Consider the following 19288-nt stretch of genomic DNA (forward strand, 5'->3'; position numbering starts at 1 on the left):
GCTGTGCAGTCTTTAGTTAATTAGTCGTTTTTTAATGCTTTTTCTCCTGCTGAATGACTTCTTTCCAAGAAACTTATGAGCACATCTCTGATAAACAAGATTTAAAGTGTTGCTTTTGTGTGAGATCCGTATATTATATATACAGTATATATATACACTCACTGGCCACTTTATTAGGTACACCTTGCTAGTACCGGGTGGTCTTCTGCTGCTGCAGCCCATCTGCTTCAAGGTTCGACGTGTTGTGCGTTCAGAGATGGTATTCTGCAAACGTCACTAACATAACTTGCAAAACAAAACAGCGATCTCCTGGTTGAACGGATTTTTTATTCTACATCACTAGCTCTGATCGTATTTACACGGATGCATTTACGTTTCAGTCAGGACAGACTACATGGTGTACAAATGACACGCCAAAAGCAAGAAAGGCGTTCTTATTGCACGCTAAATGCTTTGCACATTATCGTGCCATTCGTACACCTTCTCGTGATTGCATTTGGCTTCAAAAATCATAAAAGTGGTGTTCATTTGTGGAGATTACATAAACGTTTGTTTGACACAGAGCTGGGAAAGTGGAAAATCCCATTGGACTTTTTGTCGAGGGAACCAGGGCGATGCTAACTTCCTAGTTGGTCTACAAATAAACCCTTTAGCACTCTATTATGGGAGTATTTAACCATCAATCATGTATCTTTCACCATGCCTTTATGAGGGAACAAATTGCTCTTTTCCGTATTGTTGTGTTGCACGTCACAACTTGATACCTGATCTCACTTTTAGTGCTCCGAGGTCTGAAAGGGACTCACTAAGTCCGTCTGAATGGAGGCCTGATGAGAAAATGAAGAGCTTTCAGCATCGCTTCATTCCAGCATCCTCTCTGCCGCACATAAGTGGTCCATTTACAGTGAAACGTATCCTGAGACCATTCAAATGCTTTCCCAGTGTACACAGAGCCCTTGCTGGAGGAAGTGGGTCGGGGGGGGGGAGGCTTAATAATGCACTAATTCAGCTGGTTGGACTTGAGTCTCCTCGATGCTCAGACTCAGGCAGGAATGAGACACAGGAAGGGCGGGGAGGACAGAAAATCACACCAGGAAATGCCTCCAAAATAAACGTTGTTGTGTGTGAGTGAATCGGAGGGGTAGAGTTGTGCTGCAATATTTAACAAAGAGTAAACACAGAGCAATTAGTTGGACCCGTTTCCTGCTAAATGATTTGAATCCCAAAGAAATGATAATTAAATAATCATAGGAATCTTGTTTGCTGTGCATAATTTCCTGCGTGGAAACCTCCAGCTCCTCCAGCTGTTGTGCCAGATGGATGCCGGTCGACGGCTCGATAGCCCGCTGGCTGCCACGAGCTCCCACAATAGCCCTTCAGTGACCACCGTGACCACACACAAAGGCACATCGTTGACCACTGACACCGCAGACAATCAGCCCCGAGGGTCAAACGGCCCCCGTGCAACGCATCCCTCATTCAATCCCGCTCACCTGAGGCTCAGCACGCCTCATAAAACCCCAATCACTCCTCTGATGTCTCGCCGCGGAGAGAGGGAGAGAGAGAGAGAGGGTCCCGGAAAATCATTGAGCGCCACAAGCACATCACCATAAAGTTGAGTTATGGACTCATGAAAGGCATGCAGATCATATTATCTCTTTAGAAAGTGACTGGGACTCAATAATGGCGAGTGGCTCCAGCTAGCCGGACGACTCACACAGACAAATGTTACTACATGCAGATGATATTGATTCCTCTCATGGAGCCGGGGTTTTAACCCTCTGAGACCCGCAGGATCGTGGGCTGACTTTACTGTCTTTCAGAGGCTCTGGCAGATTCATTTTTAGAGCTAGTGTGAAGATACTGATACCATAAAACTAGAACAACCCAAGGAATATATTGGTACCAACCATGTCATACTAGCTTGTGAAGGAGGTTAAATAAAGCTCCAAACTTACTCTAAATTTTGGCGAGGAAAAACTGTCATGCCCATTTTCAAAGGGGTCCCTTGACCTCTGACCTCAAGATATGTAAATGAAAATGTGTTCTATGGGTACCCACAAGTCTCCCCTTTACAGACATGTAAAGCTGAGTCTCTTGTGGATCCAATGAGCTCAACTGTATTCATGTGTGATGACGTTAGTCCCCATAGGAGCCATTTCATTGTAGTGAGACCATTTTTAAAAAGCTTGACCTCTCTGTATAAAATGACCTGTGGTGACCTCTAGGATAATGACAGCCTCATGAAGCTTTACAGCCACAAACTAGAGACCTAAAGCATCCAGAGGATTGGTTGGCTTTCCTAGCTGGATTGACAATAAGGGGGTTTCTGAGCAGTTTACACAACAGGAGTGCTCGCCATCTAATCGCTGAAAAATGCAATTCTTGCAGAAATCTCCAAATGTCAAAAGTTTTTGATCCCAAATCACAGCATGGCTTTTTCTATGGTGTTCCTCAAGGTCATGGTGTCTTAATGTGGTATTTTGGAGGGATTATTGATCATTTTATTAAATCTTGAGTGGTAAAAATGGCACCAAATCTGTGTAACAAATGATATCAAACCCCAAATTGCTGCAACTTATGAGACACTAAAATGGGCCCATTGTTAGAGGGTTAATGACAAAGAGCCAAGCATTCAAATGACTTTATCTCAACAATCAATGAGTGATATTAAAGGCTGGAAATGCACGGCAAAATATTATTGCAAAATATCTCCTGAATCCGGTCGGATGAGGTCGACACCAAAGGACTTTCTGCAGCGTATAATTGGATCTGCAGAAGCGGCCAATCTTCCAGCCGCTGCCTCTCTATAATGGTGCAGCTCCTGCATGAATTTCCTTCTAATCATAGTAATAGCTCTGCTCTGCACCTCATATTGATACTTGGCATTTGAGGTAATGTGGCGACAGTGGCCGCGTTATGATGAGCGCTGTAAAGCCCTGAGATAACACAGTGGAACACCATGTGGAAGTGCAAATTGCTGGCTTGATTTCTAACCTGCAGCGAGATTAGGAAACTATTCTGTGTGAGCAGTGCGGGGAAAAGATCAACACAGTCTACCTATCGGCCCTGACAGCACCCGACTCCTCAAATAGTGGTATGAAGGTCACTGCCTCCTGACTGCGAGGCGGTAAGTGTAGCCGGCAGGCGGATGTGGTGAGCTGGACTCTACTCAACTCCCTCTCGCCGGCTTTTGCGCCGAGCGGAGACGAGGCTAGCATCAGCCGCAAACGCTTCTGACAGAGCGCATTAGCCACGTCAGACGAAATCAGGTTCCCTGCAGACAACACCTTATTATAATGCAACACACTGCGGCGGTTTGAGGCGAGGCAGATCTCTCAGCTCTCGTTGCGTCCGCCTCTGTTGCTGTGTTTGCATACGAGGGCGAGCTCCAGCACAGGATATTGTGGAGAAACATAGCAGGGAATGGCTCATACTATGAAAATAACCACTGGCCGTTTTCTTTAAAACATGTCAGACAGAATTACGAGCATTTTCTCCTGATGAGCAACACAGAAAGTACAAAATAAACACTGAATTTCCAACAAAAAAAGTGTGACACACAAGTTTAAACACTTCTAAAGCTGCCCTGCGTGCATTCTGGGAGATAATAAGAGCCCATTATGACACAGTATTAACAAACTTCCACACGAGGCTGCAGGCTTTCCCTCGGGGCTCCCACCCTGTGACACATCACACAGCCAGGCAGGTGATCTTTTGTTCGGGAGGAAGATGAGGATGACTCCCAGAGAGAAAAGCAGATAGCAAACAGAGTTTAAAACAAAGAAAGAATAACATGAAAGACAGCTGTGCTGCAGGCTTTTCCCCTGACAATATACAGGAGCACTATTGTGTTGTGTCTATCGGTGCTGCAGGGAGCTGACAGGCCCTTTAAAGCTGCAGAGCTGTCTGTACTGAGAGGCTGTCATCAATAGAAAAGCACAGGGGACAAGAGGACGCTGGGTCAGGGCCGGGACACTGCAGGGACACGACCAGCTGGAGCACCTGGTGCTCGCTGTTACACACAAAGACAACTAAAAGCCATGTGAGGTGACCAAATGGAAGCACACGCTCACCCGGCCTGTTAAGCATATAGATTTGCTTACACGTGAACAAGCATTAGTGTATTTGAGTCCACATGAATGCACATGCTATCACATATACACTGGGGTCAACGTCCTCATACAACGGTTCCTATGTCCATCAACACGTGTCAATTTCCGCTACGTGACATGCATACAGTCTTTTCAAAATAAACTTCCATCTGCTTCCATCCGTTACTTAAGTACGGAAGTTACGTGACAAATAAGGCGACGTTGACTTCTGGTTTCACACGGGACACAAACGTCGGACTCCTGGGCGAAAGTCTGGTGTATTTTCATGCACGACCTCCTCTCTACACGGCGTTTGTCGCTATTTTTATACGCTATTTTCAACTGCAAATCATGCAATTTGTCAACATCTGTTTTATCTAATAAGATAAAGTTTTCATACGTTCACCTCAGAGTTTTTATTTACATATCTTGAGGTCAGAGGTCAAGGGGACGCCTTTGAAAATGGGCCATACCAGTTTCTCCTCGCCAAAATTTAGCGTTATTGAGCCTCCTTCCCGACATGGTTGATACCAATGGATTCATTAGGTTTTCTAGTTTCATATGAAGCCAGTATCTTCACTCTAGCTTCAAAACTGAGCCCGCTACAACCTCTGAAAGACAGAAATGGTCCGGGCCCACCGTCAGATTGTTAAGAGGTTAATAGTTTATATAATAAAACATCAATACATGACCTCTGTGTATCAATACAATATTGCCAGGCAAAATATTGTGATACTGTGCTGTATTGGTTTTTCCCTCACCCCTAGTAGATACAGTAGTTTGTGCAATGTATCAAAAAAATATATATATACTGTATATAGCTTATTAAGATACTTTTTTAACGTGAAAACTCAAACTTCAAGTCTTATTTCACATAATTTGAATCTCAACTTCCGAGCAAAACTACAAAATATGTTGCCAAATCCTAATTTTCTTGTGGTTATGTAGTTACTGTAATAAGTTGGCAGGTCCTGCAAGCAAGATGAGTCTACGATTTGACAGACTGACGCCACCCAAACTGCTCAATTGAGCAACTATGTTTTTAACGACTTCTTATTGTCTATGGACGAGCACATTATCGAGCCGTCATATAAACGTGTGTGTGATTTATTCGTTGGAAAGTGATGCAAAATTGAGCAATACGTGAAACCGGATCATTCTCCTGCACGTCAACCTCAACAATTATAATTACGACCAATAAATCTGTCGGTATCTGTAGCCAGTTTCCTGTAAAGAGACGCTTCTTTCTCATTAGTGGAACACCTCTCTCTCTCTCTCTCTCTCTGCTGAGCAACTCAACCTGCCCAGAAACCAATGTTGCGCATTCACCGTAGCATGAGTAACAACATGACCTCAATATTTCAGAAGTCTGTTTTGGGTGGTAGCTGTTGTGGTGGTGGTGGTGGTGGAGGGGAGATAATCCATGCAAAGCTCTGAATCTGAATTTGGGCTGTTGAAAGCCAATAAGGCGGCATCAAAATGAGGGCAGAGTTAATTAATCATCTCGGCTTCCTTTTCACGGCCCTCCCATGACTGTCCCGGGGGCTTGTGAGAGTGTGTTTTCTATGTGTGTGTGTGTGTGTGTGTGTGAGGAAGCAGGAGGGTGGTGCAGGTTGCAGCTGGGGGATATTAGCATAACGTAATGTGAGCCAGCAGACTGCTGAGCTCCTGTAGGCCTGTTGCAAACCTCTGAGGAAAAAACAGGAAACTACTGACACCTGCTTTATTCAATGAGCACTGAAAAGACTGCAGATTAGTTGCCGATGTTGCACCAATTAATAACAATAACAAAAAAAATATCCTTTTTATAATTCAGTCGAGGCGTCAAGGAAGCATTCACATGAGATGAAATGACGCCGTACACGCAGACAGACATCAATCAAGCTGTGACTTCGGATGCCACCGCCAATTAAACTTCACAAAGACAAAGCAAAATGTTTGTCCAAAAGATTTTGTTTTCCTCGAGCCGTCTCGCCACCGTCTGTAATTAGCCGTAATGCTGCACAGCTGTGAGTTGCTCATCTTTCTTTTTTTGTTTTTTGCAATGTGGCTCAACAGCACAAACAAAAAGTCATTCATTATTCTCTATAACAGACACTTTCAGACACTTGTGAATCATCGTTTAGCGTCATTACTGCCAGGTGTACTGACGCAACGCAATCCATTTTTGCATCTATAAAATGTGACGCACTTGGGCTCGTTAGTAATCATTCCTCCAGTCTGTATTGGCCGTCTCTCTTCCCAACAAGATACCAATGTCTACTTAGTATTTTCTTTTGTTTCCTTGCTGAGCTGTGATGGAGAGAGAGTAAGAAAAAGAAGGAAGTCGGGTTCAGGTAGTTTGGGCGGTGCAGATTGGCTCTCATAACGGATCAGGTATTAAAAAACCCTGACCCGCTCCAGTGTTGAAGTACTTGAGATTTGGTCTTGGTCTCAAGACCACTTTTTGAAGGTCTTGGTCTCGTAATCGTCAGCGTTTCTACACGGTCTTGTCTTGGTCTCAGACAAAGAGATAACATTTTCCCCCATCGACCAGTCGATTAGGTCGAATTTCAGTCAAGACTTTCTTTGGCCGAGATGACGTCCTCAAATGTCTTGTTTTGTCCACAACTCAAAAGATATTCAGTTTATTGTCATAGAGGAGTAAAGAAAGCAGAAAATATTCACATTTAAGAAGCTGCAATCAGAGAATTTAGACTTCAAACCGATTAATCGATTATCAAAATAGCTAGCGGTTAATTGATTAATCGTTGCAGCAACCAAAAACTATTTCAGCGTACATATTGCTCTGAGACAGACTTGAAAAAAGGTGAATCTATCCTTTAATTTGATCACTTTTCCCATGTGAACTGGAATTTCGAAACAGCGTCTGCTCACCACAATGAGATAAAATCACTTGGAAGAGTTGTGAAAGATGTCACCTGTCTCGCGCAAGTTTGTGCAAGTTGATATTAAAATAATTGTAAACCAGCAGATGCCCCGAAGGAACTTAATCAATCTAAAACCTAAATGTATGTTCTTTGGATTATGTACTTATTAGCTATTGGGTTAGAGCATGTACAACACCCTCTTAAAAAGAGATTTGCTCTGCGATGACTAAAACGGGTGACTGAGTCATGAGGAGCGGTGCATTCCCTCCTCTTCTGCCACAGGCAGGTTGATAAGGCTTTTATTTTGGCAGGCTGAGGATGATAAAGAAAAAGCACTCCTGGACTTTTAAGGTGGTTTTGCACGCCAAACAGACCTCGGTGCACGTAACGCTTTCATCCCATTCAAAGCGATGTTAACAGGAGCGAGTCTCTTGTGGCCCCTGACAAAGCTTTATTTCGTTTGAGGCTTTTGAGTGCAACGCAGAAATATGACGGACGGTGCAGAACATCAGCCGTAATGCCAACATTCATGCCGCAATGCATTACAGCCAGAAAGACGGAAAGAAAGAAAGTATTTTTGTGGAAGTCTTTCAGGCTGGAAAAAGGCTCAGTGGGTCAGTGTGTGTGTTTGGTGTGTAGGTTTGGGGTTGTTGGGGGGGGATTTCTAAACGGAGCTCAGGGAGCGATCTGGGCACGAGGAGAAGCGAGAGAGTGAAATAAGATGGAAAAATGCAATCATGCATCCCGGGCCTCTCCAGCTCCTCGTCGTGTCCCCCCCTCCTCCTCCTCCTCTCTCCTCCACGAGCCATTAGTCACTATCCAGCTCCTGTTAATGTAATTAGATAAAGGATATATGGAGCCTCGGAGCTCGGCGGAGACATTTGTCTGCATAATTGCGTCCATGCGGTGGCAGAGGCTAAGAACCCCTGGATTTCCACAAAAACACCTCTCGATATTTCAGAAGAAGTGGAGGGAAGAGAAGAAAGAAAGAGAAGAGAAGAGAAAAGACAGATCCCCCCTAAAAATAATCCATTTTTCTTTCTTTTTTTATCTTGTGCAGTGTTTCCAGAAGAACACAAATCACTTTTTCTAGGCAATCCAATAAGACGAAGCACTGAGGATTAGGGGTGGAAGAAAATATCGATATAAACAAAAAGAACTAGGCCCAAACTGTCTGACGGCCGACCGTCGGCTTGGTGTGTCACGACCTTTAGAGTGAAGATACTGGCATCATATGAAACTAAAAAACCTAAGGAATCCATCGGTACCAACCATGTCATACTAGCTTGTCGGGAAGGAGGCTAAATAACGCTCCAAACTTAAATTTTGGCGAGGAAAAACTGTCATGACCATTTTCAAAGGGGTCCCTTGACCTCTGACCTCAAGATATGTGAATGAAAATGTGTTCTATGGGTACCCATGAGTCTCCCCTTTACAGACATGCCCACTTTATGATAATCACATGCAGTTTGGGGCAAAAACCATGCAGTAAAAATATACCGCCTTGCTTACAGTATTGAAATATATCGCAATATATTGAATTGTTACCCCTGTATCATGATACATATCATATCAGCCCTATACTTATAGGATCACTTCTGCTAAAAACAAAACCAAAAAACAGAGTCAAGAATCAAAGCAGCATCCTCAAACCGGGGTGATATTTTTAGATATGGCTGTTGCTACACATTCAAATGCCGCCAGTATACACACACGCATACATTAACACATACACAGCGCTCGTTAGGTAATAAACTGTCAAATGTCACAATCCGTCTACGTGCAGATGGCGGGCAGAGATCCCCCTGATTCAGACCTTCTGGAGATGCATCGGAGAAAACGTGAAACAAACCATATTCTCGCATGTAATTAGTGGCAGACGCAGCTTGTCAGCTAGTGACCTACATATGGAACATGGCGAGATCGCTGGATGCGCCACATACAGCCAAGAAGCACATTCATCCATACACTTCACAAGCATGGACACACAGAAAAAGCAAAGCAATGGCTCCAAATAATGATTACTTTTCCTATGAATTCATCAATTAATCATTTAGTCTGTGGAATGCACCAGTTTTATCCAAATAACAGTCAAAAAGCCCAAAGATTTTTGAAGAAAAGCAGCAAATTCTCACACTTCAGGAGGTGGAACCAGCAAATATTTGTCTTTGACTTCAACAAAAAGTCAATTGTCAAAATTGTCAGCTATTCCTTTCAGCACAACATGCACCAAAAAGCACAAATACTGCATGCACACACCAAATACAAACTTGCTTCCTGATGCATTGTAACCCTTCCCCCCGCATGCCCTGCACCTCTCACCCAGGGCAGTTCCTGTCTCCTGTCTGGGCCACTAGCGATGTAGGTGGTAGAGGATTTGGGCGGACTGGAGGGCAGGATGTTAGCCTGATTATCACCCAGTCAGACCTACTTCCAGCTCCAGACAGCCTGCCTCCTGCCCCAGATACCTCCTAGACGGATGGAGCGCTGCGAGGGATGGAGGGGACCGGAGGGGAAGCGTATGGACCGAGACTCACCGCCAGCAGCTCCAGCAGGGGGACGTTTCGGATCCCCGACACGACGCCGTGGTCCACGAACTGGCTCATCCTGCGTTGCTCCTTCTTCTTCCGCTTCGTTCCCCACTTCTGCCCTAACTGCTGAGTCTCAGCTGCTGTGTGTATGTTTGCATTCGGCGGTGTGTGTGTGTGTGTGTGAATGATGATGCAGCACGCAGCGTTGGCAGCGAAAAGCCTCGTCTGAATCCTCCTCAGCGAGGCCACATCAGCTCTTGTCAATATTTAACCAGCGAGTCAGGTCGGATTAAATCACCTGGGCAAGACCTGCTGTGGTTTGCTGCCCAGGAGAGCGTGCGAGTGTGTGCGTACTTGTATTTGTGCAAGACATAAAACATTAACACGTGTCAAGAGAGAGGTTTATTTCAGACTCCGGGTTGGCTGTTTCCGTCCAAAACTCACACTCAAAGTCACGATGTGGCTTCTGAACACTGAAACTAGTGCTGCTGCTGCCACTCGGGGAGATCTAACGATGTAAAGACGGACTTGGCAGCGAGAGAAGACGTGTGTGTGTTCATGCAGCTGACTGGCGGAGCGACAGGAGTATCAAACAGCCAATGAAAGGGCTCCTTGACATTTGCCTCGGGAGTATTTCCCCCCGTCTCACTGTGAGCGCAGCACCTCCGTTTGACATCGAATATGCTGTATGACTCGTGAGCTCTGGCAGGGAAAGAGAGGATCTTGATCCAGCTGCTTTGTACTAGTCAATACACTTTTTAGTGGGAAGACGTGTGGGTCAATGGGGGATAAATGAACGGTGTTGATTTAGAAAACTATGACGACGTTGACAACCTTTTTTTCCATGTCAAAGACGACACGATGACGAGATGGCACCGACATCATTAAATAGTAACGGTGACAATATCAAACATGCAGTATCGTTGACGAAAAAAGACAAGGCGAAAATGTAGTTTAAAAACATAAAGACTTTACCAAAGTGTCTCTTTATTGTTGTCACTTCCCCTCTGTCTGTCTCAAACTAGTTGGCGGTTTGCGGGTCGGGTTTGGGTGGTTGAGTAACCCATTTTCTTTCACATATCTGGAGGTCAGAGGTCAAGGGACCCCTTTGAAAATGGGCATGACAGTTTTTCCTCGCCAAAATTTAGAGTAAGTTTGGAGCGTTATTTAACCTCCTTCTCAACAAGCTAGTATGACATGGTTGGTACCGATGGATTCTTTAGGTTTTCTAGTTTCATATGATGCCAGTATCTTCATTCTAGACAAGACACAAAGCAGTTTGAGGCTCTTTATCTGCAGTTAAGTGCATATAATCTACACCATGATCTATGTCAGTGGACATGCAATCCTAAAGTCCTATCTCCCAGACCTTGACTATGACTCTCCTGCTCCCGCTGACCTACATAAGCCGTGTTTTCTCCCGCAGAGCACTGAGCCCGTGACCCGTGGCTATCACTGTGATTGATGGCCGCTGAGTGACAGGTGGTGCTCCTGCTCAAACGCAGATTACTAGCCCATCATTCAGCAGCAGGCGCCTGGGCTGAGGAGGAATTTATGACATCAGACGCCGCTGCTTCACACCGATGCTGAGGTAATGCAGGTGTAAAGTCAACGCCCTGCCCCGAACCGCATTCCTCTAGGTGACTAATTGTTTTCCGTGAAAGCAGGACCCGCCTTAACCTTTATTAAATAGAAAATGACTCTGAAATCTATTGTGCTTTCACTATTGAACCAGTCATCTGCGCATCAAACCAATGTAAACCATTATATAATGGCAGTCAAGGACATAATGAACACTATATCACTTAAACGAGCAATCATGTCTATAAAAGAAGACTTTAATAATGCATTCTTTGGTAATTTATGAATGCTTCATTTGTCAGAGAGAAGACGCTAATACCCATATAATGATTTTAGTCTGGGACGGCCAGAAAATTGAATTTAGGTTGGAATGACGGACTATTTTGGTAATGCATCCTCAGCAAGTGAAATGGCCCATTCGTCAAAGCCTCAATGAGATTAATGATGAGATAATATAAATATAATATAACAAATTAAGTGCAATTATTGTGGTTTGGAATGGCCGTAAGTCTACAACGAAGTAGAAATAACATCTACCATTTGTCAAACTACTTGCAAATTACAAGAAATTCCAAAGCAGTGGCGTCAACGTATGTGAGAATGTGCTGAGCAAAAATAAAAACCAACCCTTTAACCCCCAACCCCCTTTAAAAACAAAGAGGTCACCAGGTGCGAGGAAGCACCACTCCTCTATGTGAACACCTGGTAGGAACTCACCATACAGGCCCGACCAGTATGGCCTCCGCCGGGTGAGACGATTACCCTGAAGGCATCTATTTAGACCCAATATAACGAGTCTCTCAGGCATGAACGCGTGTGGTAATAGAGAGCTGCAGGAATGAGTCCTAAAACCTGGAAATGAGTTCACATTTTAGCACTTCCTGTTCCCCCGTCTGGAAGTCAGCCGGTTTTTAGTAGGGCTGACCTGAATGCTTCAAAGCTTTGACCGTTGCCATGGTAATCGACCTCCAAATCTGTATTCAAATGCTTTGTTTTTTGCTTTTTTATATATATATATATATATAATAATAATGTATAGACAATAAATAGCAAAAATACTAAATAATAATAATAATAAAAAATTATTATAGTAAATAGTAAAATGAAATAAGGAATAATTCCTCAACATTATTCATTATTCATATTCAACATTAATTATTATTAGTTATTACACGGCTCTGTTGAATACTTGATTCTGATTGGTCAATCATGGCGCTCTATGGTCTGTTATTTCTTTATAGCAGACCGTTGCTATGTATAACAGACCGTTGCTATGTATAAGAGACCGTTGCTATGTATAGCAGACCGTTGCTATGTATAAGAGACCGTTGCTATGGATAACAGACCGTCGCTATGCAATTCTAATCTCGGACTTTGGAGGACCGTTTTTGTGTCAAATTATTGATTTCTTAAGTAAGTAGCTGTGTAATAAGCGGGATAATGTACAGCTAGCGGGTCATTGTTGTGAAATAAACCCCGACAGGACGATGCACAACAATGACCCGCTAGCTGTACATTATCCCTTACTTATTCTCTGACAGATATCGCTGTTTGTTATGTGTATAAAGTGCGTTTGCGTACAGTAGTGCGGCAGTGGCGCTGTCCCGAAGCTTCAAATACCTTCAAAGACTCTATAACGTTGTCTACAGACTCCCATACACACACAAGCTGAAATGCATGTAGAAATGCTTGTTTCCACATCTGCATATTCACACACAGAAAACGTCGTCATCAATCAAAACAAACAAGCGAGGTCTTGAGCACTTATGTGGAGCCATATGTCAAATGTTAGTTTTAAAGTGGTTTCTGTATGTATTTACTCAGCGGTCGCAGCTAATGCGGAAACATGTAAATATTTCCCTGGACTGGGCAGGGAGGGATTCTGGGACCGTCATGGCACTTCCCAGACCACCGACCGACACTGGGAAGAGGCTGAAACACTACGTAGAACTGAGGGTTTTGTGGGTTTCTACAAGCGACCCAATTTCACATATAAGTATTGTTTTTCCCGCTTTAAAAAACCCTCAAAAGAGTTTATAGACAGACATCTACGACAAGCCGTGGTCTTAGAACCGGAGTGTGAAAGAGCTCTCTCTCAGATCCCAGCTGAGGGTTTGGCTCTGCGCCTGATGAGGAGGATGTGATCACAGGGCGTCCACTGTGCAAAGAGAATAGACAGGACGCTCCGCCACGCCGCCTTCTGCCTCTCACGCCCACGCCCGGTCTGCCAGGACACCATACAGGGAGCCTGTCCCGCCCCCCAGCTGCAAGGTGAGGAGGTGGGCTTCCCTGTGCTGCTGACAGATGCAGCCTCCTCTATCTACACCGGTGGGGTCTTAATCTGCACGTCCAATCCTGTTAGCCGTCCTCTGCCAGTTTGTTCAAACCCAAACCTGCAGTGCCAACGCTGGATCCGAAGATGGAGCCTCATCTGCGTAGTATGATAAACAAACATCTCTTGGGATGGAGCTTCCACGCCAGGTGGACGGGGTTAACACCCTGAGATAAGCTCTACTGACTCCTGGATCAGGTTTCTCTGCTGAGACAGGCCTCTACTTCAAAAAATAACACTTCAATGGGAGCGAGGTGTTGTTTTTACACACTTCCCAGCTTACCTTTGTCAATTTATTGCAAAAAAAATACTAGATTACATTATAAAACATTATAAAAACAAAAGCAACATTTACTTTAACATCATTTTATGTTGCCGGCTGCTGGTTGTCACAAATTTTAGTTAAAATTCACACTAAATATAAATGGAAACTTGACGATTGAGGATGATTTGAACGAAGATGCAGTGATTGGTTGATTGGACTAATCAGGCAGACGGTAGACGGCAAACCAGATATCATGTTAGTGGACGAGAGCAGGATGGTAAAATTAGGTGAGGCTGACAGAGAATACTAGTAACGGTAGACGGTATTGCTCTCCAAAGTTAAATTGTTTTTACTTTTTGCATCCCTCCGCGACAAATTTACAACCAGATGTTATGTAGATCGCTCACATCGGAGAAAGTTGTTTACGTTTGCAATATAAAATGAAGAAAGCAGCACTTTATAGCCACATGCATTACTAGAATAATTACATAAAACAGTTCAATTCTTTATTTTGCATCATTGTTGTATTGTTCTGTAAGGCTGCAACTAATCATTATTTTCATTATCGATTAATCTGATGATTGTTTTCTTGATTAATGGATTAATTGTTTGGTCTTATGTCAGGAAATAGTGAGAAAATGTCCATCCTAGTTTGTCAAAGTTCAAGGTGGCGTCTTTAAAAGTCTAGTTTTGTCGGTCTAAAACCTAAAGATATTCAGTTTATTATGATATAAAACAGAGAAGAGAAAGTAATCTCCATATTTGAGAGGCTGGAAACAGCATTTTCTGACATATGTGTATGAAAAATTAATGATTAATCAATTGATTATTTTTCTGTTGATTGACTGATCATTGCAGCTCTATTGCTCCGTCTTCTCTTCGTATTGTTTATCGTTCTCTTTGTGCACCTGTTAAGGAGACTTGACCTGAAGAACCTTTGCTTAGGTTAAAAAAAGCCTAACCTAATTAGATTAATTTGCGAGAGCAGGGAAATAAATGAATTACAGTCACAAGAAAAGCAAACACATAACGTCTTCTCTTCAGGGCGAGTCAGGACATCTGATGTGATCACACTTTATAGTGTAAAACTGGCATAATGAAAGCCTTATTCACAGTTAAATATAACCACGTCATGTTTTTACCTTCTAACTGAGCTGAGATAATCTTGATAAAGATAATCTGAGGACACACTGAAGTGTTTGATCCTGAGATAAAGAAGACTGTCTTCGTCTGGTCCCTGCAGACTTCAGGCCTCTCAGAAGGCCTCTGTTTTCCCGGCATCGGGCTCTTCCGAGGGAGACCACGGGGTGAATAGAGATCGGGGCAAAGCGCTAATGTTTGGGGAACAACGCATGTGACTCCGACCGCACGCGGTACTTTGATCTCCATCGTGATTGGAAGAAGAGAGTCCCTCAACTCAAAGGGCACAAAGGACGTTCTCATTGGACGTCCAATTATAAGAGCTGAGAGCGGACACACACTGTCCTTCTCACTACAAAGTAAAAGCCTCTTCAATCAGTTTGGAACGGACCCAACGGCTTCCTCTTTTATTTTCGACTCAGTATGAAAGTGTCTTTGATTAAGCGACAAGCAATAAACCTTTAATCAGTAGAGATAATGTTCAGCAGGCAAATACAAGTTATGCATTATCATTACCGAGGCATGTACCGTATGCATGCAACTTGTGACACGGGTCAGAGATTTCAGCGCACGTTAGCACACATCAGTATGTCGTTGGCAGGCAGAGAAGATGGTTCACATGCTAAGCTGAGAATAAGCAGGTCAGCTGCAATGCTTGGCTTCAATATCACCTAAAGCACAATGTGGTAAGTAGGGCTGTCAAAGACAACGCCATATTAACGTGCAAATTCGCTTTAACGCCACTAATTTCTTTAAAGTGTTAACGCAATTTTTAGGCTGCAGTGGGCTCCGTTTTAAAGATACTGGTATCATAAGAAACAAGAAAATCTAATGAATCCATCCGTACCACCATCGCAAAGGAGGTTAAATAACGCTCCAAACTTACGCTAAATTTTGGCGAGGAAAAACTGGCATGGCCATTTTCAAAGGGGTCCCTTGACCTCTGACCTCCAGATGTGTGAATGTAAATGGGTTCTATGGGTACCCACGAGTCTCCCCTTTACAGACATGCCCACTTTATGATAATCACATGCAGTTTGAGGCAAGTCATAGTCAAGTCAGCACACTGACACACTGACAGCTGTTGTTGCATGTTGGGCTGCAGTTTGTTATGATTTGAGCATATTTCTTATGCTAAATGCAGTACCTGTGAGGGTTTCTGGACAATATCTGTCATTGTTTTATGTTGTTAATTGATTTACAATAATAAATATATACACACATTTGCATAAAGCAGCATATTTGTCCACTCCCATGTTGATAAGAGTATTAAATACTTGACAAATCTCCCTTTAAGGTACATTTAGAACAGATAAAAAGGTGTGATTAATTAATCCTGATTATATATCAATCGACAGCCGTAGTGGTAAAACTTTGCTTCACTCTCCTGAATTAAATCCTTAAACTCCACTCAAATCCCTGCAAATGCCTAATTTTCTGACATCATGTTGTGCAAATGACTCTTCACCTCCTTTTTCGGCAAAGTGTTGTGAGCATTTAACTCCGCTACACGTGGTGCCGAGATCCATAAAATATTATATAATTGCCCCAATAAAAACACAGGCTAGGTATTAACAAGGGACTGCCAAATCTCATTACTTAGAGGTTGGAAAAACAGACGAGTGGCTCATATCAAAACAGCCTGAACAATTATTAAACCAATTTTACAAGCGAATGGAGGCCGCTTAGTGTTATCCACAGCGTGTGGTTGGATATGGGGGAAGCCGTAGGGAAAAGCCAACGCTGTAATCGCTCCTCATGAGAGAGGAGACGGTTCCCATGAGGCAAGAGGAGGGAATAAACGCCACCTCTTCTGCCTCTCAGAGTTTGATGGGTTCCCACACCCCGCGGCCCCGTGGCGACCCACGCGGTGAGCCCAGGTATGTGTGGTATGTCACCTGCACATGGAGGGAGCTGTCAGAGACCCAGAACGCCCCGCTGAGAAACTTGATTTAAACGCTCGAGATGAAGTGTGAGAGAGTGCGAGAGAGAAATCTTTTTATGTAACCGGCTCCCACCCAAATTGTCCAATCAGCTTCAGAACCGCACTTTACACCCGTTACTCAAGACACACTGAGCAACCCTGAGCTCAGCGTCCTGTGACACACATGGCGTGAGAACGGGGGCCCGCGCTGAGGACGCCATTGTCGGTGGATTTCTACTGTATAATTACACTCAATTAGTTTGAGCTGCTCAGTAATAATATCAAACCCCGCCATTTGTCTGCCTGATGATGTGGGAGCCAATCAGATCAGGCTGGAGATTTTCTTCCCATCCAGCTCCGGAGCTGCTCCCCTGCTAAGTTTTATGTCTCCATACCAGCTGTAATGGGCCGTGTGTGGGGGGGGGGACGACGGAGGAAATCCAGCCTTGCCAAGTGGACTCCATGCTGGCTTACCGTCTAATTCATTTGCACTTAAATTTAGCATAAACCAAAGTAATTTGTCCGTTGTGGAGCTTGTTTCTGGGACAATTTTATTGTCGGTGGCGAATGCGCCAGTGAAACAAGTTGCTGTAACAGCATGGCAGCAAATCAGCACGTAAAAGAGTTTATACGAGGAGGAGGCTCGACAAAAGCCAGGGGGATTTAGCTAAACCCAAATACTTTGGAGATAAACAGGAAAGCACTACCACATGCTGTTTATTCAATACAACTCACAACTATGCAGCGAGCGTTTAATCAGTAATGTGGAGCACTTGATTATTAACCCTCCCCTGCAGAGTGTTTTCAATTTGGCCTTTTGTTATCAATTATCTCTGCAGCATGATTGCACGGCTGCACACATTATACATGTTGGCGGGGACGAAGGGTGTGGAGGAGAAAACAAGGACAGATTTAGGCATCCTTGGGTTGATGGCTTCACGGTTCGAGGAAATGCATTAGCCGCCACATCTCAGATAGAAGTGTGGCTCTTTTGTTAGATGGAAACGAGACATTTGCTACAGGAAGACGAAGCTAAGAAGACGAGGACAAGGAGGGGTGACATATTTGGCAATGATGAGCATCCAATCAAGTGGAAAAATGTCTTCACCGTGACATCTCTAGTCCAGCATGACTCGCAGCTGGAGGAAACTTCCGAAAAAACTTTTAAACTAACCGTTGTGGATCTAAAATGAAGATGGATTCAGGCTTATTTCTCACTCTTCAAATGTTTTCAGAAACACATTTCTATTTTTGTAATACATAACAAAAAAGTTTCCAAACAAGCCGCCTTGTTGGTTTGAAAGCTGGGTGAAATCAGGTGCCTCATGCCTGAAGCTAAATGTCAACCAGGTCCAGCGAGGACACTAGGGGAAACTAGGCCACTCAACTGGCCGCTCAATCGGTGACGTACCCGATCCTGAAATGCACCTGATTGCTCCCTGGTTTTCTGCTCGTCGTTTCAAACAGGAAACAACGTGACGGCCTGCTCGTAAACTTTGTGTTATTCTGCCTTAACTATCAAAATCTACTTTTAAGCGAGAAATAGGCGATGATGCCACTGCTGAATCTCGTTTCATTTCAGAACTATATCGCCAAGTTTGACAGCTTGGTCCAAGTTTTGTGAGCCGGACGCATCACGCTTGACGGGCTCATTTACATAAAGTCAAGTAAGACCCTCTCCAACTCGCTGCAACACTCCCACAATGCACTGGGCGACTGCTTCTCCTGCTTTCCATAGCAGATGAATGGAAAGCGTTGAGACGCCCGCCGTAATGGAGCCCATCAAGCATCCAAAAACACCCCTGTGGACACCATTGATGTTGAATCACCTTAAGGTGATAACACACTACTTGAGACGTGCTGTTTAGCCCGTTTAGAGGAGCCTTTCATCACAGGTCGGATTGGATGTTGCGCCAAACTTTCCAAAAACACAATCTGACAGTCGGACCAGGTGCATGTAGGTGTGAAAACGGGCCGAGCTTCAAGCACTCTCTACATTCCTGCTAATTAAAGCAGAACACGCTGTGTAAAAATGTATTTTCAGTGGAATAAGAGAAACATTTTGCAGCACAGATGCTACTACTGCGATAGCCTCTACTATATAGGATAGACCCCTGACAGAGCCTCTGCGTTGACCTAGTTAAAGCTGGCTGGCAGCAGCTAGCAACAGCTCACAGACCGTCCACAGCCGCCGGGCTCACCGTGCGCGTCGCTGCATGACGAAGAGAGTCTCTCATCCGCAGGCGGGCATCAAATGATAAAAATAAATAGCGGCGCAGAATCAACCCAGCAACACGGGCGGTTATGTAATGCAAATGGTGCCCCAGTTACTCTGGCAGCGAGTAGCTGCTGTATCTGCTGGGCCATATAACCTGATCCAGATTACATGGTCTAACTCATCCTGCTGCTGCTGCTGCTGCTGCAGGAGCCGAGCTCTGTAATGAAGCGCATCGATAGGACGCCGATAACGCTGACTAAGGGTCCACTTCACTTACAAATGTGTCCACATCGAACACACACAAATACATTAAGTCGATGAAAAATCAACCAG

General features: G+C 44.1%; 1 protein-coding gene across 3 annotated transcripts in view; it reads right to left on the minus strand.

The window, feature by feature from the left end:
* LOC119483492 (nck-associated protein 5-like) overlaps nt 1-19288 on the minus strand; it is a 131958-nt gene that overhangs the window by 99291 nt on the left and 13379 nt on the right. The window contains exon 1 of one of the 3 annotated variants that reach the window (XM_037761630.1): nt 9502-9585. The exons of the other annotated variants lie outside the window; for them this stretch is intronic. Within the exon in view, the coding sequence (XP_037617558.1) occupies nt 9502-9570 (69 nt within the window). The 5' untranslated portion in view covers nt 9571-9585. Of the gene's footprint in view, nt 1-9501; nt 9586-19288 lie in introns of those variants that run through there. 3 annotated transcript variants of the gene reach the window in all.

Source organism: Sebastes umbrosus, chromosome 24 (assembly GCF_015220745.1).
Source record: "Sebastes umbrosus isolate fSebUmb1 chromosome 24, fSebUmb1.pri, whole genome shotgun sequence".
Classification (NCBI taxonomy): Eukaryota; Metazoa; Chordata; class Actinopteri; order Perciformes; family Sebastidae; genus Sebastes; species Sebastes umbrosus.